Source organism: Balaenoptera ricei, chromosome 20 (assembly GCF_028023285.1).
Source record: "Balaenoptera ricei isolate mBalRic1 chromosome 20, mBalRic1.hap2, whole genome shotgun sequence".
Lineage (NCBI taxonomy): Eukaryota > Metazoa > Chordata > Mammalia > Artiodactyla > Balaenopteridae > Balaenoptera > Balaenoptera ricei.
Window position 1 is genome coordinate 50,945,480 of NC_082658.1, and position 24,186 is coordinate 50,969,665.

At 54.2% G+C, this 24,186-nt stretch overlaps 1 protein-coding gene across 3 annotated transcripts in view; it reads right to left on the reverse strand.

The window, feature by feature from the left end:
- The window catches only part of SMG6 (SMG6 nonsense mediated mRNA decay factor), a 236,513-nt gene that overhangs the window by 2,792 nt on the left and 209,535 nt on the right, over window positions 1-24,186 (reverse strand). For all 3 annotated transcript variants that reach the window (XM_059909059.1, XM_059909061.1, XM_059909060.1), the window contains exons 14-18: window positions 19,379-19,555; window positions 15,491-15,637; window positions 5,973-6,126; window positions 2,640-2,851; window positions 2,247-2,328 (exon numbers count right to left, since the gene is read on the reverse strand). In XM_059909059.1, the coding sequence (XP_059765042.1) occupies window positions 2,247-2,328; window positions 2,640-2,851; window positions 5,973-6,126; window positions 15,491-15,637; window positions 19,379-19,555 (772 nt within the window). The remainder of the gene's footprint in view (window positions 1-2,246; window positions 2,329-2,639; window positions 2,852-5,972; window positions 6,127-15,490; window positions 15,638-19,378; window positions 19,556-24,186) is intronic.

Below are 24,186 nucleotides of genomic sequence, written 5' to 3' on the forward strand. Positions count from 1 at the left end.
CTTGGGTGGCAGGTCCACTCCTCAGGCCCAGGCTGGGTGTTTGCTGACGGAGGTCCGGCAGACAGTGAGGCACAGGAAATGTCCTGCGGGGCTTGCTGACTGCGAGGGCTGGCGGGGCTGGGGGACTGCAAACATCCATGCCGGACCTGAGCAGTTTCAGGCTTGCCAGCTCCAGGCAGGGAGGCTGAGAACTGGCTGTCAGCCTTGGGAGGAGTCTGGGGGGAAGAGGGAGGGAGAGGCTCGTGGGGTTGATGGCGGTGAGAGAAGGGGAGAGGCGGAAGGAGGGTGTGGTGGGAGGTGAGCAGCTGTGGCGGACAGAGAGGGAGAGGAAGGCAGCCATGGGGAGAGGAGATGCTCTGAGACCGCTCGGCTGCTTGGGCCTGGCCCCTCGGGGTGTGTGCGGTGGGGTGGGGCGGGGTGACGTGCAGTGCCATGTGGGGCTCCCAGCGGGCTGCCCAAGTCTGTCCACAGCCCCACTGGTCCTGCCCTGGGACTCAGACCAGGCGAGTCCCAGGCCTTAGGTCAGCCAACCAAGGCCCGGCATTGCTGGCAGGGGTCTGCAGGGGTTTCTGTGGATACTTTGAGACATTTTTAACAATAAACATCCTCTGTTTTGACACTGGTAACTTCACTTTGTTAGAAACCAGAGACTGTCATCTTGTCAGGCCCCATCCGCCATAATCCACATGATTTTAAAATTCAACATCGTTTACACATAAACATTTGGTGATGGTTTCTCTGTGAATCTGACAAGTTAATCTGCTAAGAATTCACACTGACAAATGGGGTTTGATTACACCAGCCGTTGCTGATGTAATTCTGATAGGGGCGGTCCCCAGGATGGCAATGGGTTCCTGTAGGCTGTTTGGGGTGAAGCGGGGCGGGGGGGGGGGCGGGGGGGGAGAGACTAGGGCCAAAGCCAAAATGTGTCTCTGCTAAGAAAGAAACAGCTCTGAGGCTGGGTGGGGCCACAGCAGTATCTGAACCGTACTTCCCAACAAGGCCTTCTGCACTCCTGCCTACCTCTCCCTCAGAAGGTGCCCCTCTAGGAAGCTGCCTGGGAGCAGAGCCCAACCTCCTCTCTTGGGCTCAGCCAGGGCTCCTTTTTACCACTTGAATGCTCCGAATCTGGCCCTAAGGGACGGTACATGCAAGCCACGTGGCAGGACCCCTCTGAAGAACAGCAGCTGTGGGCTCATTACCAGCCTCAGGTACAGAGACTTGGGCAGCAGTGAGGGGCTGCACTGAAGTGGGTGGGAGGAGGGCTGGAGAGAAGACAATCCCCAGGCCAGCCTAGAAGCCAAGGCTAGGAAAGCAAGCAGAGACAAGAGATGGGTGACAACTAAGAGAAAATGACAAGAGGCTACATACACGCAGACACAGACTAAATGGTGAGAATTATCAGCTCTGCTGATGACACCGGGATAGGAAATCCTAGGAATTCCTTCCAAAAAAAGAAATGTCGGAGTCCTGGGAGCCGGGAGCAGAAAACACCTGAGCCTCGCTGACTCTGAGGGGCTGAGGGGCTGTCTCAGAGGCGAGATGGCTCTGGGTTGAGGGTGAGGTGCTCAAGCATCTGGAAGAGAACCTCTGGTTCCCAGATGGGATTCTGCTCACCAAAAGGGTTTTGAAAACTGGGCTGAGGGCTCAGTCCACAAGCTCTCACCTGCCTCCAAAGGGCTATGTCACACAACCAGAGAGACAGGAAGGAAAGGCCCGCTACTAGGTGGGGAAGCACTTCCACCACCACCCCCGCCCCCCCTACAGGGTAAACATTCATGGATGAATTGAGAGGATGAGCATGGCCAAGAACAGGGAGGTGGGCCCCAGGGACCACCAGGGACTGTCCTCAGAGCGGCAGAGGGCTGGGCTCAGGAGACCATGGCCAGAATAAGCTACACTGAATCATAAAGACATTCTTGCTGTCAGAGAACTCACCGAGGACCCAAGAAAAGAAATGGACGCATGCATAGTGGGAAAGTTCACAGTCTAGAGCCCAGCTTCCTGGGCTAGGCCCATCCCTAGTTGGCCGAGGGTCCACCTGAGGGTGGGGGAGTTGTGACAGGGAGGTCTGACTTCCAGGAGGGGAGGAAACTGGGCTGGCCTCAGGCTTGTATCAGGCCTGAACCCTGATTCCTTAAACTTCCCAGGCCAGAGTCAGTGGAGGGACCCTTCCCTAGGGCTGAGGAGGGTAGGACAAGGTAGGGAGGGGAAGGGATGGTCCCGAGGCAGAGGCAAAGCTGTACCTTTGCTGGTGGGCATGAAGTCCTTAGCTTTGTCTTGGCAGTAGTGGAGGCAGCAGGAGAGGATCAGGTCATCATTGTTGCCCTGGAGAAAGACAGGATAAGTGCCAGCGGGCAGGAGGGGGCGCCATGCAGAGGAGGCACAGGTATGCTCTGCCTCTGGGGTCCTGGGGAAGGTCACTTCCCAGTGTCCCTCCCAGACATGCCCTGGCCCTGCTTGGCCAGGTCCAACTGTGCCAAGAGTGATCTAGGGGACAAGGAACTCCCCCTCCTGGGCCTCGATGGTGGCCGTCCCCTCGGCTGCTCCGGCCAATTGGCCTTCCTCTAGCCCCTCCCTCCCGGAGACCCTGTTCTGAAGGCTGGCTATAGGTGCTCCCTTTCTGCCCTGGGTCTCACCAGCTGGCCAGTGATGTCCTCACTGCGGAAGGCGATGGATTCGAGTTCATTGCCACGGCTGGTCAGGGCCCGTAGGCAAGAGTCCCGACTCTCGAATCGCTGCTCGAGGAACTCAATGGACTTCCGGGCCTTTTCCTGCACCACACGGGCATAGCCCCCAGCCCGGTGGTCTGTCTCCTGCCCCTTGGCCAGGCCGTCCAGCTCATTGATCACTGATGAGACACAGTCCCGCAAGGAATCAGCCTCAGCAATCAGCAATCACGTCTGTCTTCGCCCGAGGCCTCGCTTTCCCAGCCAGCCCCTCCCCAGACCACAGAAGCCATCCTGCCCCACAGGAGTCTTCCAGTGAAACTAGGGGATCCTGGGGGGCAAGAAATGCCCCAGACTTTCCACAGTGTTCTATCTTCTTTCTGCCTCTTCCCCTGGGCCCCACCCTCCTCCTGGGAGGAACTTACAGGGAGTTTCTGGAGCTGCTGTATTCAGGGGAAGAAACCTGGCCCCTCTATCGCATTCCTCAGTTATAGAATCAAATCGAGAGGGTCCCTCAGGAGAGGCGAGGGTATGTAGCGGCTAGAGGAAAGAGGCACTCTCCCTCATCCGCCTGGGCCCCCACCACGGCAGTCCAAGAGGGGCCCAGTTCCATGCCCACCCCTGCCAGAGCGCAGGGAGGTCACGAGGTGGCAAGTGGGGATCACAGCCTCACTCGCAAGGACCCTGCTATTCCCCTAAACCCCTGGCACATCTACCTCCTCTGATAGTGCACGTGTGTGTGTGTGTGTGTCTGTCTGCCTATGTGTCTGGGACACAGCTTCATTTTCTGGTGAAGATTCTTTCCAAAATTCCAGCCAAAAGCCTGAGGTCAAGTGGGAAATATGCACTCCTTGGGGGCTCCGGGAGAGTTTGGGGTCTGAGGCCTCTCCTCAGTGCAGTGATTCATGGCTCGGGGAGTCGGCGTGAGCATGCTGTTCCATGGTGAGCCTGGCACTCACCGTCTGGGTATTCAGAGACACTTTCTGGAAAGGGCCCATGTGGGAATACACACACACAGACACACACACACACACACACCATGCCTTCAGCAACCTGAGGCTGCAGTGTCCACACACACACAGACACACACACACACACACACCATGCCTTCAGCAACCTGAGGCTGCAGTGTCCACACACACACAGACACACACACACACACACACCATGCCTTCAGCAACCTGAGGCTGCAGTGTCCACACAATGTATGGCTGAGGTTGCGGAGTAGTGGTGGATGGGTGTATGGTACAGCAAACAGAACATCAAACATGAAAAACTGGTATTCTATCCCAAAATCTGCTTTCCTGCTTCCAAACTAAACAGGCTTCAAAGGGGAAGCTTGTTTGTGCTTCTGCACCAGGCGGGGCTTCTCGAAGCTGGGGTCAGACCTAAGGAGCACGGAGCAGGTTAAAGAGCACAAGAAACAAGCAGAGAAGGCCGCCGGCTTAACCCTTCGTGCTCTGCGCACAGGGCGCACAGGGCGCACAGGGCAGGACACCCCTGCGGCGCCTCGTTGAACAGGAGCCCCCTCTACAGCCCCCCAGAGCCAAAGCCCTGCCCAGCTGAGGACGCTTCAGAAAGGCTGGCCTGGATGCCGTGACAGAGTTGGCACTTCCCAGGGCCCCTGGGGGTTGACCGTTTATTTATTCTCTATCTACCTTCTCCTCTGAGTTTTCTCATATATTTGCTCCCTCCCCACTGAATCTGGCTTCCCCCACTGGACCATAAGCTCTTCAAGGCCAAGGGCTGCAGCTCTGCCTTTCACTGGCTCCCTCGGGAACAAGAAGACTGAGCACACAGTAGGGGCACAATCGGTGCTGGTGACCGACGGCTCTGCCAGCCTGGGATGGTGTCTGAGGCTCCTACCAAGACTCAGGGGGCTCCTGAGACGTCAGCAACCTCTCAGTTACACCATTTCCTGACCGTCTAGCAAAAAGTGACCAATTCACTTTCTTATCCCTGAAAATCTCCTGGGTAGGAGAGCACAGGGACATGCTATCCTGAAAGTTGCCCCACCCCGGGACCTGGTGAGGGTAGAGGGGAAGCTGCAACAACTTGATAGTCTGGCTCTACCTTGGGCAGACAAGCTGCTCTACTTTTGAAGAACAGAAAACCTTCCCTTGGGTCTAAGGGCCTGGGTTGAAGAGGCTCTGGCCAGGCCACATGGGGAGGGGGAAGGAAGACAGGGAGGGTGGAGGCGGGACGAGGGCTGCTTCAGTGCCAACATTCTCAGGTGGTGCTAACGTGTTTCCCACAACCCCCCAGGGTTCTATAGCCTCTGCAGGGGCGGATGTTTCCTGCCCTTTGTTTCCACTCTCATCTGGCACTAAGACACTAGGGACTGGGAGGGAAGGCCCAGCGGAACATCTTGGCATGAATGTCAGAGGTGGCTTGGCAGGCAGACTGCCAGTCTGGCAGATTTTCCAGAGGACAGGGCTCCTAAACTTGCTCCAAGTGGCTGGTGAGAAGGGGACATTAAAAAGCCTGGGCTTGCCAACCATCTCCCAGACCCTTTCCCTCCACAGGATAGCTATCAGTGATATTAGCTGTATCAGTTATATCAGACAGCAGCCCAGAGCCCAGAGCACAAAGCCCATCCTGAAGCTGACCTACCACAGGGCTCCCAGAACCAGAGGTGCCTCAGACAGCCCTCTGGAGATAGCCCAGCTGGGCTCCTTTGGCCTGAGGGTGGAAGCAAGCTAGCTGGGTCCTGAGATGCTGACCCTGTACCAGCACCAATGACCAGACGGTGGTAAGAGCCCAAGTGGCAGGAATCCACACGCGAGAGCCAAGGGCTTGCTCTGGAGGGTTTCCATCAGCCTGGCCTTAGGGTGACATTGGCCAGAAGAATGTTACCTCGAACCAACAGAACGATCATGAAAAGCTACAAGACAATCAGACCAAAGGCATCTAAGCACTTCAAAACCCTCCCAGCCTCCCTGCCAGACCACCCAGCAGCACTGCCGCTATCTGCCAGGGCTGAGTGTTTACCAATAACGGGAACCAGCTTTGCTGTTTTACTGCAAGCTTTATAAGGATAAAAACAAGGGCTGGGCTCATGCAGCCTCTGGTTGCTGGGACACAGGAGTCCATTTGCTCAAGCAGTTTAAGCCATGGATCAGCCATAATAATTTGAACTGCTTTGATTATTAAACAATTTTCCTTGCCCCACACATTCCCTACTTCCCTGCAAATCCTGTCTTACACACACAGCAGGGTTCTGCCTGCCTGGCCCCCAGGCTGTGGGGCATGTGTGTAGAGGGGGTTACTGCGCACATGCAGGGCTGCTCTGGCCTGACTCACCGATGAGGGGCACCACCAGGATGTACTTCCTGCTCTCCAGCAGCTGTGCCAGACTGGCCAGGTGGTCAATGAAGCCGTTGGTGTCTGGTACGAGGAACAAGGGTCTGATCTCGAGCTCCATCTGCCTCATATGACTCTGGTCCTCCAGGACAGCCTACAGGGACACAGAACGGTGAGTGAGCCAGTGAGTGAGTAGGCAAGGGGTGGGCGAGTCAGGGCCCTGACTCCACGGTGTGTCAGCATCCTGCCCCTTCCCCCTCCAGAGAAATAGCCAGTCCCTGTCGGGACAGGCCCGAGGGCTGGGCAAAGCACTGCAACAAAAATCAGTGTAGACCAAATGGCTTGGGGAAACAGGCGAGACTAAAACCCCCGCATAGGACTGAGAAGGGACCTTGATGGTTATTAAAAATAACGGGTCTCTGAAAGTAAGACCTTGGGCTAAAAATCAGCAAGAGAGACTTAGGTTCCTTGGATATGAAAGTGGTTTCACATTCGTTATCTAGGCAGCATATACAGAGGGTACTTCTCAACCCAGACACTTTTACGTATATGTATATCCCAAACAGAATTTATTTCAATTTACTTCACTGTGTACTTAAAAAAAGGAAAGAAAAAGAATAAACTCAAAGTCTATACAAAAAGAGTGATGCTGACAACTAATAATTAACGCCGAAGTCTCCCACGTCGGCAGGAGCCCACACGGTGGGATGGTTTAGGACCCAACTCACAGATGTGCAAAGAGCACCATCCAGACTGATGAGAATCGTCACCATCTTCCCCCACCAGCACGGTGATCCCTAAACAGTAGTCTTCTGTGTTCTACCTGCACTCCTCTGCCACGATTCTGTACAACCTATACTCTTGTTTACTTGATGTTTTTCTTTAAATTGACTTTACGTCAACTCGTTTTTGTGGCTCAGCAAATAATATCTGTGGTATCAGGAGTCTGAGAGCCTAGGAATATGTTTACCAGCGCAAGCTGCATTTCTGCAATAAAGAGTCAGAATGTCTGCTATGCATCATTGAAAAAACCCCTCATGTAGCACCAGTGGTCTGGGCACCACACCTCGGAAGGCACACTGCCTAGCGCCTGTTGGTCTTACAGATGTTCACATCTTTCAGGGAAGTTCCATGCTCATCGGTAAAAGCCCAATCTTCTCAAGTCTTCCAGGGCCTTGTGTGGCAGCAGCCCTTTGAGACTGGCTCTGGGTACACCTGTCACTATAGAACATGGTCACTATTGTGCTGCTTCCTCTTCTGGGGACCATGGCCAAGAAGCAAACTGATTTGCGGGCATCTGCCCAGACAGTGTGCTCCCTGTGTGCAGAGCCAGAGGGCACTGAAACAAACCCGGGAGGGGCCTGGCGAGCAGGTCCCAGCCCTGTCCTGCCCTCCCATGGCCTCCTGCCACACATCAACTTGCAGGGACAGAGACACAAGCACAGAGCAGGGGAGGAGATGTGCGTGCCAACTGAGGTGGGGCCCACAGGCTGGGCCCTGGCCACTAACAGTCAGTGAGAAAGGTGATCAGGTTTCACTGGCAATGACAGTAAAACTGAAAGGGCATGCCTCTGAATGCTGGGGGTGGCTCCTCTGTGACCTGCTGGGGACCTCTCCCTATGAGTAAGTCACTGCTGCCACTGCCACCACAGCTGGTGGAAGGCACAGGACGCTGGCAGGCATGAGAAACGCAGCTGAAGGGCTCGCCCGCTGAAGTCTTCGTACTGCTCTCACCTCATGAAGGGAAAGCACCTCCGCTGCAGGCCACCTTCCCAGGGGACGTGGGTCACTGGCCCTCCCCATGGGGCTGCCAACTAGAGGGTGACACACATTCTACCGAACTCAGCTTGGGCATTAAAAAAACCCCTATTTTTTATTGAGATATAATCGACATATAACACGTGTGACGGCGCGGGCATTTTGTGAGAACAGGACACGGTCCCCACTCAGGCTTAGTGAGCTCTCCCGTCTCTCTCCGCACAGAGGGCGCATCAGCCCTCCTGCTGCTTATTTTCCCAGGGCTCGGCGTTCTCTATCCAGCCTTTCCACCGCCTGGAACACTTCTCTTGGCATTATAGGCCCCTAAACCTCTGTCTTTCTCAGTGAGAAGGGGCAGGACGAACCCTGACGCCGGCTGGGCCTGAGCACAGCACCTCTGCCACCGTTCCGCTCAGACCCCTTTCACATCTTAGTTTTCCTGCCTCCATAAATGATCCTCTGGCCCTAAGGCTGACTCTAAGGAAGCGGCACTGGCTGCCCCTTTTACCCTGTGGGAACAATGAGCTCCTAAGACCTCAGACCACCCTTCCTGAAATGCTGGCCATGGGCAGGAGGGCCTTTAGGCCAGATGGCCGAGGGAGGCGGGGGGCTGAGCCCGCCTGGGTGTTTTGATGACAGGATGGAAGAAAGATCTAGGTGCAAGGTCCAGGGAAGCGCTAGCCGTCTGAGTTCTCTGAGCTCTGGCTCAGGGCCAGAAAGGTGAACGGAGGCCACAGCCTCTTTGGGAGGTGGCAGCCTTGTTGGTTCCCCAGGGGTGGGCGGGATCAAGCTGATGAGGGTGGTCAGAGCTGTGCTGCCACCATCCGGTCCCAGGGACACCCGCAGACAACTTCCCTTAACCTGGCTCTGCCCAGTGAGTCACTGCACAACTGCTTCCTGTTCCCCACATGCCCTCCTGGAGTCTCGGGAGATTCACTGAAGCTGCTCCCCCTTCTCTTGGGGTACCAGTGGGACTCTGGGGGGGTCATACCTGGGTCAGGAGACTGGCCCAGTCCCCTTAAAAGAATGGCAGACAAGGAAGGATTGGGAATCCGCAGCCCCTCGTCTGTGGGTGTCGGTGTTTCCGGCCCTCTCTGAGTGGCGCTGTGTGTGTGTGTGTGTGTGTGTGTGTGTGTGTGTGTGTGTGTGTGTGTGTGTGTGTGTGTGTGTGTGTTTGTGTGTGTTTAGCATTTGCCCTCCCAACTTTTCCAGATTTTACCCGTCAGATTCCTGGCAGCTGTGCACGGCGCCTGTGCCGGCCGTCACGTCCCATTCTGATCTCTGGGTCGCACGGTGAGAGAAGGACACAGGATGCGCAGGGAGTGAAAAAGTGATGTCGGTGGGGAGAGCGCCAAGTCCCCACTCACAGCCATGGGATGCTTGGGGAGAAGGGGGAAGCATGCTGCTGTGGAGTTCAGAGGCCGGTAGTGAGATTTATTTTTGTTTGTATGAGCAAAAAGCTGCAGAAGCCTCTGGTGGGGGTGAGGGGGGTGCAACTGGAATGCTGTGATTCAGACGGACTGGCCCTGGCCTGGAGTCAAGTGTGCTGACCCGGAAGGAGAGTTCCATAGGAACCCTTCTCGCTGCAGCTAAGGCTGGGCCACAGTGGTCCTTGGACAGAGAGCTGGGAATCCTAGGAAAGCAAGGACATGTTCAATCAGACCAGTGGCAATAAGGACCATAAAGTCACAAAGTGTGAAGAAGAACAGAACTTAATTCTGCTTCTGGAAGGTGCTAAGTAACCAACTTTCTCTGAAGGACGGAGGCATCCTTGAGCAAGGTGGTGGGGAACTGGGAAAGAGACAGTCCACAGTAACATCTGACGAGGAAGCTAACAGGCTTGGGTCCCCAGGAAGGGCTCTTTCACAGGTTAAGTTCCTTCTTCTAGATGGTGGGAATGATTTGGGGATGCCTAACCCTTTTGGAAATTGAGACACTGAGAATTACAAATAAAGGTAATGCAGTTAGCTCACACGGGAGTTGTGGAACTTGAAGAACTCAGATCACAAAGCAGAGCCAGTTCAAGAGAAGGCCTTCTTAGGTCTTCCTTCTGCGTAGGGCTACAAAGGAAGTGTAGCTGCTTTCCTCCCTCTACAGGGTGATGGAATCATTTATCCCTGGGCCTCTCTGGCCAGAGCAATGTCTTCACCAGAAATGAGAAGTCTGGTAACATAGTGAATTTCCACCCTCATCTTGTATGTGAAAGTATCTAGCTAAATGCCTGATACACGTATTAGTAACTTAACAAATTTCAGTTTCCTTTCTTTCTGCCCAACTCCATTTTTCATCTTTTATATATCCGTGGGGGGTAAATATCTGGGGAAACCACTAGGGAGCAGAGCTGGAGCTGGGGACGGGTGAGGCAGTGCACTGCTGATTTCTATTATGAAACTCGTGGTACTCTTGGTGTTTTGGTTTTTTTTTTCCTTTTTTCTTTAACTATGTAGAGGTATTTTTAAAAAACAAAAAATGGAAAAATGGAAATGAAATATTAATAGGAATAGCTGGTGAGATAACCACCAGCAGTGCAGACAGGCATTCCTTTTTTTTTTTTTTGGCCGCACTGCGCGGCATGCGGGATCCTAGTTCCCTGAGCAGGGATCAAACCCGTGCCCCCTGCAGTGGAAGCGTGGACCACTGGACCACCGGGGAAGTCCCAGGCATTCCTTCTTGAGCTGCAAAAACCAAAGGGCGCAGATTCTGCATTTGCTATAGAAAGCAGGCAGAGTCACTGGTTTCTGTAAGCATCTTCATTTGGGGTGGGTTGCTCATGGGAAAGTTTCTGCTTAGGATCCCTTCTCTGGATATCCAAAGTCAATACCACAAAGCTTAACACATACTTGCTATCTTTTTCAAGGTTATAATTATGATGATTTGCTTGCTACTTCTTACTGCCCTTTCTAGATAGACAGGGAATGGCAGGGCTAAGCATAACACCCCTGAGCTTGCTACAAGCAGCAGCCTAAGGGTATTCCAGCCAAAAGCCTGACCATTTCTGCAGGAGGACAGGACCCTGTGGATGCTGCTGGAACCAGGGAGGTGAGAATGGCTGGAGCAAGCTCTGGAATGCGCTGGAGTGGGGAGGGCGGCCGCCTGGCCCCACAGGCTGATGTGCTTTCCTGCCCTGGCGTGAACGTGCCCCTGGCCTGGTAGTGCGCTGGCTCCCGCCCTGTCTCCGACAGCTAGGAGCCAGGGCTGAGTGTCTGCCTTCCGCTAGATTCCATACAGGTGTGGGGGGCTCTGTGCATGCCCCATTGTTCCACAGCGGCCCCCCCCAGCTGGGTGGCAATGTGAATGGGCTGCAGCTATATTTAGAGTGAAACTCCTGGGGCTACCACAAAGGAGTGACTGCATCTTCAGGAGGGTGGGTGGGCGGGAAGGGGATAGGGGAGTGAAGCTATTTTCAGAACACATGTCATTGCTGGCTACAGAGCAAGACTGTGGCCATAATGCCGAGGGAAACAATAGCTGTGGCCAGAGGAAGAGCCTGTTATGTTTCAGGTGGGATGTTTGCAACTGCTCAGGAAACCTGACCCCGCCCGACAGCAGCACAAATCACAGCAAAGCCTCGTGGAGGCAGAGAGGAGGTGGGGACTCACAGGGCCAGGGCCAGGGTGAGGTGCCAAGAGGCCACGCCTCAAGCCCGGAGGAGGACAGTCAGTGACTGCTTTGCCCTGAGGGCCTGGTTAGGAAAGAAACACTCCTGACCAGTGTCCCAGGCAAACCCTGTACCCTGCTCTGGTCTCTGGACGCCTCTCAAGAATGGCAACGGGAACGGAAAGAACTCGGGAGGAAAGCAGCAAGGTGGGCTCAACCAGCACAAGATGAAGAGCTGTCTTGGGCGACAGGCAAAGCCTGGGCTGAGCCGGAGAGTGCGGCCTCGAAGCCCTGGGTGGGCGGACTTGGCCCCCAGTGTCCGAGGCCTGCCGGGCGCCGAGGCTCCAGCTGCACAGGTCCTGAGAGCTGCCCACACCCCTTTTCTGACCTCCAGTCGGCCCCCCTCACCAGCCTCTGTGCAACGCCGGAAGCAGGGAGGGACAGGCTGCGGAGGGAGGCCAGGCCTCACCTCCCCCATCCCACAGATGAGCTTAGGCCCGGGGGTCTCGGTGGGAGCGGGGAAGTGGGGGTGTGGCTACGGCCCCAGATCTCATTTGGACTTTACAGCCAGCATGGGGGCCAGGAGGATTTTTTTCAACCCCACCTTCACATCCCCTTCCCCAAACATGTGTGGTTCCTGTTTTGCTGCATCTGTAAAAGGCGCTGGGAGCTGGGGACTTGCCTTACACCTCTCGGTTAACACCCCTGGAGACTGATGGAGTTCGGAGCAGAGTAATTTACAGCCCATCTCTCCAATCTTAATTCACCCGATGCTCCTCTCTTCCTTATTGTATTAGTGTGACCCAGGTACCTGCCAACAATAATGGCCTCTCCAGCTAGGAGCCTCTCCCCCACTCCCAGGACAATTTATACCTTTTCCTTGGGATTTTCCCCCCTTAAATTAAACAAAAAGAGGAAAAAGAAGAAGAGGTTAACATGGGTTTGGAGCACTGCAGCCCCGTGGTTCTGGGCAGGGAGCCAATGGCCCGAGGGCACACACATGTGTGTGCTCTCCCAGAAGGGCCTTCACCGGCCCTGTTTTACAGCCACCTCGGCACAGACTCCAGGGTTCACGCATATGGCCAGACAGATGTGTCTGGCTTACGTTCAAGGCTGGAAAATGAAGAATTATGGAAGTGAAGGGCCCCGGGCATTAAACAGGGGGTGGGGAGAAGGGAAGGGGGGAATTTCTTCTCTGCTGAGAAATCCTCCTGTGGCTGTGAGGCTGGAGGAAGAAGGCTGACAGGAGGCAGGGCCGCCAGCAGCGGTGCACGTGGGGCCTGTTCTTAAAGGGGCCACAGCAACCCCAGCCTGGACGGCCCGCAGCAGGCCATCGATGCCTGGCCTGAGCAGCCTGCTCCAAGGGAGCTGACAGGGAGAACCGGCTTCCGGGGCAGGAGCAGCTGCGGGCACCGGAAGCCAAGTCTCATACAAGGCCTCCGTCAGGTACCGCTTGTCACTGGAGAGGCTGGGCTGAACATGCTGCCTGAGACAGGGCCATGTCCCCTTGGTGCATGCTCCCACAGCATCTTGCATTTCCCTTTGGTCACAAGGCTCGCTCACACTTCGAATCCCTGACTTCTCCACGCCAGTGGACACTCTGGGACAGGACTTCCTTGCTTCGCTCCTGTGTCCCCTCACCACCGGCCTGGTAGGTGCTCACCACCATTTCCTACACTGAGCGGAAGACACGTCCCTGATTCCAAGGAGTTCACAGTACGGCGGGGGGAACAAGTCCAGAAATAAGTGTAATTTGAGACGTGATATACGTTTCACAAATGAGGTATAAATCAGTGCCACAGGAACACTGAGCAGAGAGATGAATTCCTCCTGGGGGGGATCCGGGAAGGCTTCACTGGGGAGATGGGGTTTCATCTGGGGATTGAAGGAAGAATAGAATTTCAACAGGTAACAGGAAATGTGGAGCAGAAAAAGGGTACTCGGGCTTGAGTGAAGAGCAGGAACAAAGACGTGAGAGTGGGAAAGGGCAGAGCTGTCTGGGGACAGTGGGTAGAAAGGAGGGTTAGTGTTGTGCAGGCAGGAGGGCTGGAGTGTCTGGACAGGCACTTTGCGTGCACTGTCTTTCTGAGGGAGTTGCTGTTACCACTTTCATCTGACAGATGAGGAAACAGGCTCGGGGAAGTTAAATGATTTGCCCAATGTCATATAGCTGGTGAGGGCTCATGGGGGACGGGAGGAGAGATTGGGAAAATAGACTGGGAACAGACGAGAAAGCCCTAGATGCCATAGTAAGGAATTCGACTTTATTAGCCAAGCAAAGGCACTGATGATTCCTGAGCAGGGGAGTGGCTCTTTTGGGAAGAGAACGATGAAACCACATAAGGTGCGTTGCAGGCAGGGAGCCTGGCATGCGGACCGTGTACCACACAACTCCAGGAGCTGCATTCACAGACTACAAGGGAAAGAGGACCCCCCGGACTTGTGCAGTGCAGGCTTGCTGGCTACGATCCAGTCAGTACCTGGACTAGAACGGCTGTAGTGGCAATGGGGATGGAGAAGGGGGCGGATAAACGAGTGAACAGGTAGGATCTGATAAGAAATCAGGCACGAGGGGTTAAAAGCCAGTGAGGAACTTAAGATGATGCTCTCGTTGCTACCATCTATGAACTCACCGAATGAGAATACTTGCTGAGGGCCAACTCCATGCGCTGAGACTAAGAAGTAAGAGAAAGGGAGGAGGAGACCAAGTAACGAATGGTGGTGAGGAAGCCCAGGAGGGTGGTGTGGTCACCAGACAGAGAGGAGACGAAGGTCCTCGTGTGCTGAAGTGAGGCTGGAGGGAGGCGGCTTTGGGGTCCAAAGCTACAGGGAAGTCAAGTGTGATGAAGACCCGACAAAGGTACTTGGTGACCTCTGATGCAACCGCCTCTAAAACTGCTGGGCTGAGAGTCAAGAAATGGAGGTGGTAGTATGGACAGAACTTTTGGGAAGACCGATGGTGAGGAAGAAAAGAGCTACCGGACAGGAAGAAAGACAGCTTGCAGACGAAGCTTCGAGGGCCACGACAGAGGTTCACACAGACTGCGCAAGGGTGGAGAAGGCAGCCACACCACAACGGCAGTGGTGCTGGCAGAGGCTTAATTCCAACTGGTAGACTCATATGAATACGTCTAAAGGACCATGGGTCCCAACTGGTATCCATTCCCCTTCCCAGGGCAGGGCTCTGTCTGATGAGCGGTCAGACTGCTACCAGATCACGGTGTGCCATGCACTATGCTGGGTGCTTTACGTGCACTGGCTCCTGTGGGCCTCACAGCTATTCCAGGTGGTAGGTGCTGTCACCAGTTTCACTCTGCAGATGAGGAAACAGGTTGGGAGAAGTTAAACAATGTGCCCAAAGTCACAAGGCTAGTAAGTGGCGGAGCCCAGCCTGATCAGGTCGGCCTGACCACATGCACTACGCTCCATGCCAAAGGCCAGAGGTGGCTGAAGAGAGCGCTGAAAACAGACATTCCTAAAGACAACTGACGCTTCCCCACGTATGCAGTTAGTCTTAAAGCAGGGAGCATGGCTGGCTATTCCTCGTCTGCCCCGCGCCCTAGATGAGAAGAAGTGAGCCTACAGCGCAGGAGTCAGACCTGGGAGAGCCATAAAGAAAAGCTTGTTGGAAGTGAAGGTATGGGTCCACGAGAGGGCTGATGGTGCAGGAATCCTTACGTGGCGATCGAGTAGTTTCTCCCTAGGGTTTAGAGTGCCCTGTCCAGAGGGGCTCGGCCATTACGGTGGGAATCCAGACAAGCAGACTGTGGCCATGACACCGTCTCTCCCTGAGAATAGGTGTTCTCAACAGAGAATCCACAGCTTTTCCGAGAGTGTCTGGACAACGTTCAGGGGAACTCTGAAACCCCTGAAATTGTGTGAAAGGTTGGGTATGTGTGGTGTGTGTTCATAGATCATCAATGGGGGAGAAGTTTTCAGCAGATTCTGAGAAGAACCTGGCCCTGCTTGCAGCCCAGGAGGAGGGAGACTCCAGGCACCAAACCAGAATTTAGTGGCAGAGGAGGAAAACAGGTGGTGGAACCAGTCTGGACACTGCAAGACTTCCTGAGTGAGAGGGTCCTGCTCATCCCTACTCCCATCTCCTTCATGCCCTGTACAGACCACCAGCCACACGGGAACCACCCTCCCCAGGCAGGCCCTACCTGGATCTTCTCTTGGCGACGCTGCTGCTCCGCTATCTTCCTGGCCAGAGCCAGCTTCTTGGCCCGAAGCTCCCTGATGTCATCCTCGCCCCCGCTGCCTTCAGCCTCCGAATCTTCCTCAAAGTCTTCAATCACCACGTCCTCTTCCTTTGGCGGTGGTGCAGGCCAAGGGAGAGAGGAGACTGTGAGCCCACAGCACAGACCGGACCCACCCTTCCGTCCCTCCTGCATCCCAATCCAGGCCTATGTGGACCATTTCATGCACAGGGCCCCAAGGTGTGTGCTTCCCCCAGCTCAGGCAGAGGCAGGTCGAGGGAAATTGTCATGCTTCTCCCCCGGTAACTGCTCCCCTTTGAGCTCCAGGGCCCTCCTCTTACAGACTCACAGATCCACACCCTATCTACTTCCATGCCTATACTCATAGCCCTTCCTTCTTTGCATACACTCAAAATGTCAAACTTTGGGCCCATTTTCATTTTGAAATTCACCAAAGGGGAAAACAACAGAGAAAGTTAAACCACCCAATTTAAGTCTAATTCATGCTAACGATCGGATAGGAATCATTCTGGCCAACAGCTGGGAGCTAGGCATGGAAGCTCCTCTGCCCCAGACGGCGTCAGGGAGCAGATGCTGTAGCTCAGCAGACCTTGCCCTGGTTTCTTTTTAAGACCACAGCCTGGCGGTGTGGGGGCTGGGGGCCCCATGATAGGAATTCACATGCCATGACCTTGCTCAGCTGCCCTCTGGGGGCCTGCACAGACTGGGAGATAGTTGGCTAGCTTAAGGAGTCTCTTGCCAGGCTGGTGGAGCCTTCCCCAGGGATGGCACCTCCCTGCTTGCAGCCTCAGCTCTTAGAAGCCACTACTCCCCGGGTGGTCCCAGGCTCCATCTCGCACTCTCTCACTTTTGGCCTTGGTCAGTAGAGAACATGCAGCTGCCCAAGAGAGTTTCCTTTGAGGGACAGGGTTAGCACGGGTAATAGGGGGTGACTTAGTAGGAGAAGATTCCTGGGTCTGAATGTTAACTGGATGATAATAATGACAATGATTATGACAATAACGGCTACCATTCACTGAGTGCTTATTATGAGGCCAGGTACCAGGCCAAGCATTTTTCATGCATTAACTCATTTAATACAATAGTCTGTACATAGATGCTATCATCATCCCTATTTTATAAATGAACAAACTGAGGTCTAGAGAGTTAAACAATTTGCTCAAGGTCACGAAGCTAGTAAGTGGCAGAGCAGGGATTCAAACCTTAGTGAGTCTGATTCCAAAGTCTGTGCTCCTACCAATAATACCAAGCAGCATAGGTGCGGTCCTGGATCTAGACGGTAAGCTCAGACCCAGCCCTTCGCCAGGTCTCCCACAGACTCACAGGGATCCTGTTCCATACAGACTCTCTCTCCTCTAACCGTCCATCTCAATGATATTCTGAAGGACTCTCTTTGCGGAAGGTGGTTAGCAAGAGTGCGTGACTGGGTAGGTGATGCTTTGTTTTAGGAGTAGAATCTAGGGGTGGGAAGACAGGTGTTCTGGCAGCATCCTTAAGGAAATGGATTCTGTTCTGCTCATGAAGAATGATGTCTGAAGAAACAGCTCCCCTTTCCTCTCCCAATCAGCTTAAGGGACTCAGTCTTGCAGTTAGGAGAGATGAGATCTCGGGATGGCGCCAGAACTGCCACTATCCTAAGAGGTCTCAGGGGTCTGGGATGCTGTCCGCAGTCACCACTCATCTGACAACGCGCGGGCTCTAGTGTCACAGGGCCCACTTCCAGAGAGGCCCAGGCCGTGGGAAGGAGGAAGACTCTCTCTGCACATTTACTTCCTGTTCGTGGGGTTAACCTGGACCAGAGTAAGTGGAGTAGGGTCCCTGGCTGGTCTGTGGGGGACACTGCCCCTGCCTGCTCTGACCAGGGATACACAGGGTTATCATGGGGCTTGGACTGAGCCTGACTGAGGTCAAAAGAGGGTCAGCGAGGCTTGTCTGAGGTTGGCTCAGCTCTCATAGCAAACGAGGAAGTGCAGGGTTGTGAAATTACACAGACCAGGGTAAGTAGGGTTTCCCAGGGGCCACTAACATAACGGAACCCAGGAGGCTCGTGGGAAAAGGAAGAAGTGGGCAGCATGGCATGGGTCACAACCTTTGTCTGGTCAATAAGCCTAAGAAGGAGGGAGAAAGAGTGTGGTGCAGCCAAGATCTGGGACCGAGAGCTGGTCTGTTCCTTGTGAGAGTGGAGGAGCCCCTCCCTCTGGGCATCGCCTGCTTCCCTGGATTTGGTCCTGCAGGCTCCTCGGGCCAGGGGACATCTCTTGCAGCAACCCTGGAGAGCCACCTTGCTCACCTTCTACCGCCCGCCCCAGCCTTAAAGCGCGAGTGAGAGAGCTGACCAGGGCGCTACCCCACCCATGCTTCCCTATACGGTGCCCAGGGCTTGGGTGGCACTGCGCTGTCCTGCCTGAAGCCTGGACACCTCGATGGCTTTAGCAACCTCACTGTCTCCTCCCATACTGACAGCTCATTCTTTTCCGTTACTCCCTGCCCAGGTTTCATCTGGAGAGTCTGGAATCATGGGCTCAGCTTTATCCCTGGAACCACCTCTATCCTGTGTCATCAGGGGTGGGGTGGGGTTCTCCAGCTATTCTAATGAAGCCCGTCCAAGATTTTGCTGCTCTGAAGACTCTGAACCAAAGGTGGCCACTCTATCACTGCTTCAGATCACCAACGACAGCTTCCAGCTGACATCTGGCTTCCCTGGCCTGCTGCTGATTTCATCCCCACACCCCACCCTGCTCCACCAGGCGCTTGAGACTGCTGCAGGCCAAATGACTGTGTTGGCCTACGGGTGACCTGGCCTCTGGCTACAGTCGCTTGCGTCCCTTCCTTGAGTCCCATGTTCTTTCCCACCTAAGTCCCCTCTGTCTATAATGGGGCAAAAAGAAGGAAAGAGTCAACCATCAGGCAAAGTGAGCTATGTGTGCATACACACCCAGACACCCACACCCAGACACAGAGCAGGGCAGCTGGCAGCAACAGTAAGCACAGTAAACGCACGCAGGCACCGACACCGTCCACACTCACATTTACTCAGAACCCACAGACAGCAGGGAAGCTGGCAGCAGTGTTCAACTTACACGGACACACAAACCCACTGTGCACAGAACCACGGTAACAATCACCCCCAGAAAGATACATACATGTACGGCAAGGCAAATGTCAGCGGGGTTTGGCAGGGGTGGGCACTCAGGCTGGCACGACTGCACGCGCGCGCGCGCGCACACACACACACACACACACACACACACAGTCTGGAGTGAAGCAAGGGCTACAGGAACAACCAAGGGCAAACAAACAAGAGGAGAATTCCTTAATCACATCAGGATGTGCAGGAGGGAGGGTGGGAGGGAGCAACGGAGGGAGGGTAGGCCAGGGAGGGGGTGATTTTCCACACGGGGCCAGCAATGTCAGCTCTTCCTGTACGTGTGCTGGAGGTTGCAGTTCAGGCCTGTGCTGCACTGAGCTCCACACATCCATAAACTTGATCCTCGGCCTGAACCCTAACATCCCACCCCCCCCAACTCCCTTTCCTAAGCCTCCAGAGCTGCACATTATTAAACTCTTTCTTTCCCTCCCTTCTCCTCCACTGCAACATTAAAAAGAAGCATCTGGAGCTCGTAGCAGAGCGAGATGGGGGCACCGGGGTGGGACTGGCAGGAAGGGGCACCAGCAGAGTGCACTCTTGAGAAGCTGGCTGGTCACGTCAACATCGCCACCGCTCTGAGTGGTTATAAATAACCAGGGGTAGAGGCTGAAGCCCGGGCAGAGCAGCGCTGGGGGGATGGGGGAGCCTTCCTTCGGCCACAGCGGGCTCTTCCCGCATTGTACCTCATCTTCCAGTTGTTTTCCCTCTTGGCTTCCCATTTCCTTTCCCATGGTGTCTGGGACGGGTGCCACTGACACATATTTTCCACCCTTGAATGCCAGCAGAGGCTCTTCTTGTCCACAAAGGGCTTCCAGAAAATACTTCAGCACTGTGACCCTTTTGCAGTCGGCTGCAATAACCTACAGGGCGAGAGGGAGAAGAAAAACAGCATTTTCTGAAAGGGAAGATGAGAGACTTTGTTTGTTGGCTGAGGGGCACACGAGAAATGTGTCCACTGGGCAGGGAAGGCGGAGAGAGTGAGCGGGAGTGCGTGCGTGTGAGGTGAGGAGGAGGGCCGAGACCCTCTGAAGGAAGACAGCACCATCTCCCCTTAGGTCACCTCTCGGGGAGCAGACAACCCCTGGACCAATGACAGGTGTCCTCTGGGGTTTCGCCTTTCTTTTGCTCAAGTCCTGATATGAAAAAAGAATAAATTAAAAGTCTTCCAAGTTTGGTATCTAGCTGATAGAAGGAAGGGTGGCATGTAAAATATTGGCTGTCACAGAACATAGCTCGCTGGTACCCTCACTGCCGCTCTCCATTCTTCTCCCAGCTCCCCTCTCGCCAGACTCCCAAGAGGAGAACTTTCAGCCTGAGTGTGAAATGAATGATGAGGGCTTTCTTGGCTGCTTCATTTCACTCAGGTCATTTTGGGTTTCCCCTGACAGGTTCCTGCCCCACCTAAGAGCTTCTTACGCTGAAGAGACTGGGGTCCGGCAGGAAATTGTTGTCAGGAGAAGGGAGACAGGCAAAGCAGGTGGGCGTGTGTGTGGGGAGTGTTTCACCAAGCTCTGTTCCTCCGGGGGTTTAGGCCATCCTGCTCCCATGTGGCCACGTCAGCACATAAGCCAGTGCTGTCAGAGAAGCTGGGGCTGATTTAGCTAAAATGAAATTCAGTATCTTGAGCAATCATCAAATTTGTTAAGTGGCTCAGAGAAAGTTTCCATAGTCACCCTGTCTGGGGTCCTTCTCCTGCGAGACCTGCAAACCCACCTGCTTTGCACCTTCTCGTGCCCTACTCTTCATCCCTGGCCTCTGGGGTCCTCTCCTCCCTTCTGGGAGGGCGCTCACCAAGGGAGAAGAGGGGCCCATTTGATCTGGAGCTCACAAGTGGTGAAGGCCGTTCCCACAGGGAAACACTTCAGTGGCCAGATATGTCACAGGGTGGCAGCCCCTCCATCATCACCGACTCTAGCCCCTGCCCCTCGACCCCCAAACCCCATGCTTCCCATCCTGTCACATGACAGGGACTTCCCTGGCTGTATCACACAGTAAAGTTACTAACTTGGAGACTGTCTTTGATTGCTTGCTCTTTGTTTCACAGGTGCATTTGTTATCGCCCGCGCCTGGATAATAACTCCACTGGTGGCAGAGACTACATCTCATACTTCCCTGGCAAGGGGTGCTAAGGACAAGCAGGGCACTCAGGAGGTTTACAGTAAGGGTTGACAGGCACAGGGGAGCTTGGCTGGGTACCAGAGGGAGCAGATGAGGCAGGTGTGATCCAAGTCCTCCAGGAGACGTGGAAATGAGCTCCCCTCTGGCAGCTGGCTGGCCAGGGAATGTGCAGCACACAACTGTCAAGCCTGCGCTCCATGACTCCGTCCTCTGCCACCTCTCCCAACCTCGGAGTGGACCCCCCCCTTGCCCCACCAATGGCCTTGATAACAACTGAGGCCTGAATCGCAGGCTAAGTACCTCGACCACCTGAGAGGCTAAACCAAAAGGTGCTCAGCTACCCAGAAAAGGCTTAGGAAAGGACAGCTGTCTTGAGCTTGGGGTGCCCAGTCCTGTGCTTAAAAGGAGGAAAGAAGCGCTTGTTGGGCCAGGGCAGGTAACCATGGGTTCCATCGCGTGTATTCAAACATGTGATGAGGAAGGCTAGAAATACAGAAGCAGGGGCTAAAAGGCATTAAAGAACAGAGCTGAAATGAGTAATAGCCTGGCAGGCAGCACGCACAGTGGCCTCCCTGCATCCCCAGCCTCTCACTTGCAGAGGAAACTTCTGCATTTCCACAAGACTGCCAGTTTCCTCTCAGTGGTCTAATTTTAACCACCTTGTCGTTACAGTGTGTGTCAGCCACCTGACCCCACTATGACCTCTGACCTTATGCCCCAGTTACTGCTTGCACTATGGAGAATTATGTAATGGGTCCAGGACTTTCCTTTTCGGTGTGAGGCTGCTGTCACTGAATGGAGAGGAGGTGGGGGTTAAGGGGTGAGAGGAGGACAGAGGAAAACCTTACAGTGGTCCTTGGCATCACCTGGATGGTGAGAGGTATGCTGGCACTCCTGCTGTGTGTGCTGCAGAAATCTGCCCAGGAGAGGAGAGTGTGCCCATCGGTGTGTGTGCTGACAGGCGGGCAGAATTCCTGCTGTTAGGGCATGGGCTGGATGGCATGCTGAGTGGCTCAGGAAGAAAGGGTGATTCCTGGCCAAGGGGGAGAAAGGCCACATGTGTGGACGTGGGTCTCCTGGAGACGGGGATTTCCAGGGCACAGCAGGACCCAGGGATGCAGACATCCTGAGCCTGCCTGCGGCACATCCTTAGAGTATCAGGGGGAGCTGTTATTCACGTGGACACCAAAACAAAAAGGAGTGCCACCTCCCTCCCCGGGCCCCTGCTCCCTATTTTAGTTTTCACTCTGTTTGGAAGGAACCTGATTTCCGGGGGATTTTGTCTGCTATGGCCATCAGTTCCTCCCTGAGGGCAAAGGAACTCCTGGATGATTCTCAAAAGGGCTTTGATCCAGCGGGGTCTCTGAGTGGGGTGTAGAAAAGAATTCTACATGTTTGGAGAGAAAAGTCACCCAGCCTTTTGGAAGAGTGTCCTCGCCTTTGCAATCCAACTAGCAGGGAGGACAGCTGACGTTGTATGGTCTCCTTAGGTTTCAAAGTGCACGATGGAGTGAGGAATGGGGTTTGAGCTACTGAGGAGATGCGGGGACTGAGGGGCAGAAAGTCTAGGGCTTGTCCGGGGCACAGAGAAACCCTCGGTCTCCAGCCTGCCGGCCTGTCTGCTCAAGCATTGTGCTCTCAGGTGGGAGGAATCAGCCCAGCGGGGTGGATTCCTCCTAGACAAAGCCTCCAGCACTTGAGTTGGGGGAAAAAAAACCCAGTTTGAATATGGTTAATAAGGGGTATCACGAAGGAAGGCGCCCTTTAAACCATTCACACAGAGCCAACTCCAAGATGATCTCTGTCTGGCCAAGGAGGACTTCCTGGTAGGAGAGGGGTTAAAGCTAGGCTCCCGGCTCGGAGAGGAAGGAGTCCAGATGAAGTCTATGACATAATCCCCACAATAGCTCTGTTCATGAGTACATTTTTCCATTCTATATCAATGAAAAACAGAGAATGTAAGTGGTATGTACATTGTAGCTCTGGGCAAATTCTAGATTCTCTAGAGGAGAAGGATCTGGGCTGCAGAGGCCTCCTTCCTGGGCTGTTAACAGGTGGGGCTGGCCAGGGGCTAGAGCTGAGTAAAAGGGCTGCTGGCCAGGGAACACCCGGGTAACCTGCGACCCGGCACCTTCTCAGGGGCAGTCACGGTCCTTCTGGAGAGACTCACTGTGTAGGAGACCATTGGGAGCTGCAAAGTTGATGGTCCAGTCAGCTCTGAAAGAAGGCTGGGGCTGTGGGTCAGGGAAGGGCTGAAAGAAAGGCGCCCAGAGAAAGCCCCTCTCCCTCCCCCTGAAGACGATCTGAGGCAGTGTGCCCCATCGGCGGGAACTGAAACCTCTAGCTTCAGGGCTCCAGCTACCACCCGGATCAGGTCCACACGCAAAGAACCAAGCAGAAAGGAAAACTGAAAGTGAGATGTGGCAAGGCGATGTGGGAGCCTGGCCTGTCACAGGCTCAGTTCCTTAGACAGAGAGAAAGTGAGCATGCACATGGTAAGCAGAGGCTGGCATTTAGAGGAAGGTTAGGTCCTGAGGAAAGCAGGAAGAAACCTCTAGGGCAGGAGAGAAGAGGGAAGGCAGTCTGGGGTATCTTAGCAGTGGGCCAGTGGATGAGAAAAGAATGTTGTTCTCTGAAAACTGGTGACTTTCTACAGGCACTCGGCAGAGGACCAGCCCAGCCTGGGCAGAAATGCCTAGGAAGGAACAGAAAAAGAGGTCCAAGCAGTCTTATGGAAGGTGGCGGAGGGAGAGAGAGAGAAAAGGAACTGAGCACCAGGTATCACAGACGGATGTTAAGTGGCAAGACTTAACACCAGCCATGAGGAAGGGAGAAGAGCCCTGATCCAGCCAGGGAACAGGAGGGAGGGGCCAGAGAGATGAAGCAGGCCTCTGGATGCAAGCTCCAGGGAACGATGGACTCACTCCATCTTTACTGGGTCCCTATTCAAACAGGCCTCCTGGAAGGCACAAACACTACAGTGACTGGTTAGATTTTGCAAAATTTCTTTTTCTGAACTTTTGGTTTGGGGGAGTCAGAATTTAAATTTGCACTATCAGCCAGTTCGATTATTTTCTGGTTTAAAAAGTCCTGCTTGCTACTGCTCCTCTGGTTACAGAGAAAAATCACACGGGTTTTTCCCCTACAAACTCCAGTTTACAGGTTGTTTTTCTTGTTTCTCTAAATGGTGCCAATTATTCTCACATTTGTTGAAACCTTCAATCAAACTTTATAGCTTGTTAATTTTACAGAATGTCCTTACAGCAAATAAGATGCAGACAGAAAAGTGAAGTCTTGCTGAAATTATTAAGAAATCTTAAAATAGCCTGCAAATCCATTATCAAGCCTGGTAAAATACAGGCTGCTTGGCTGG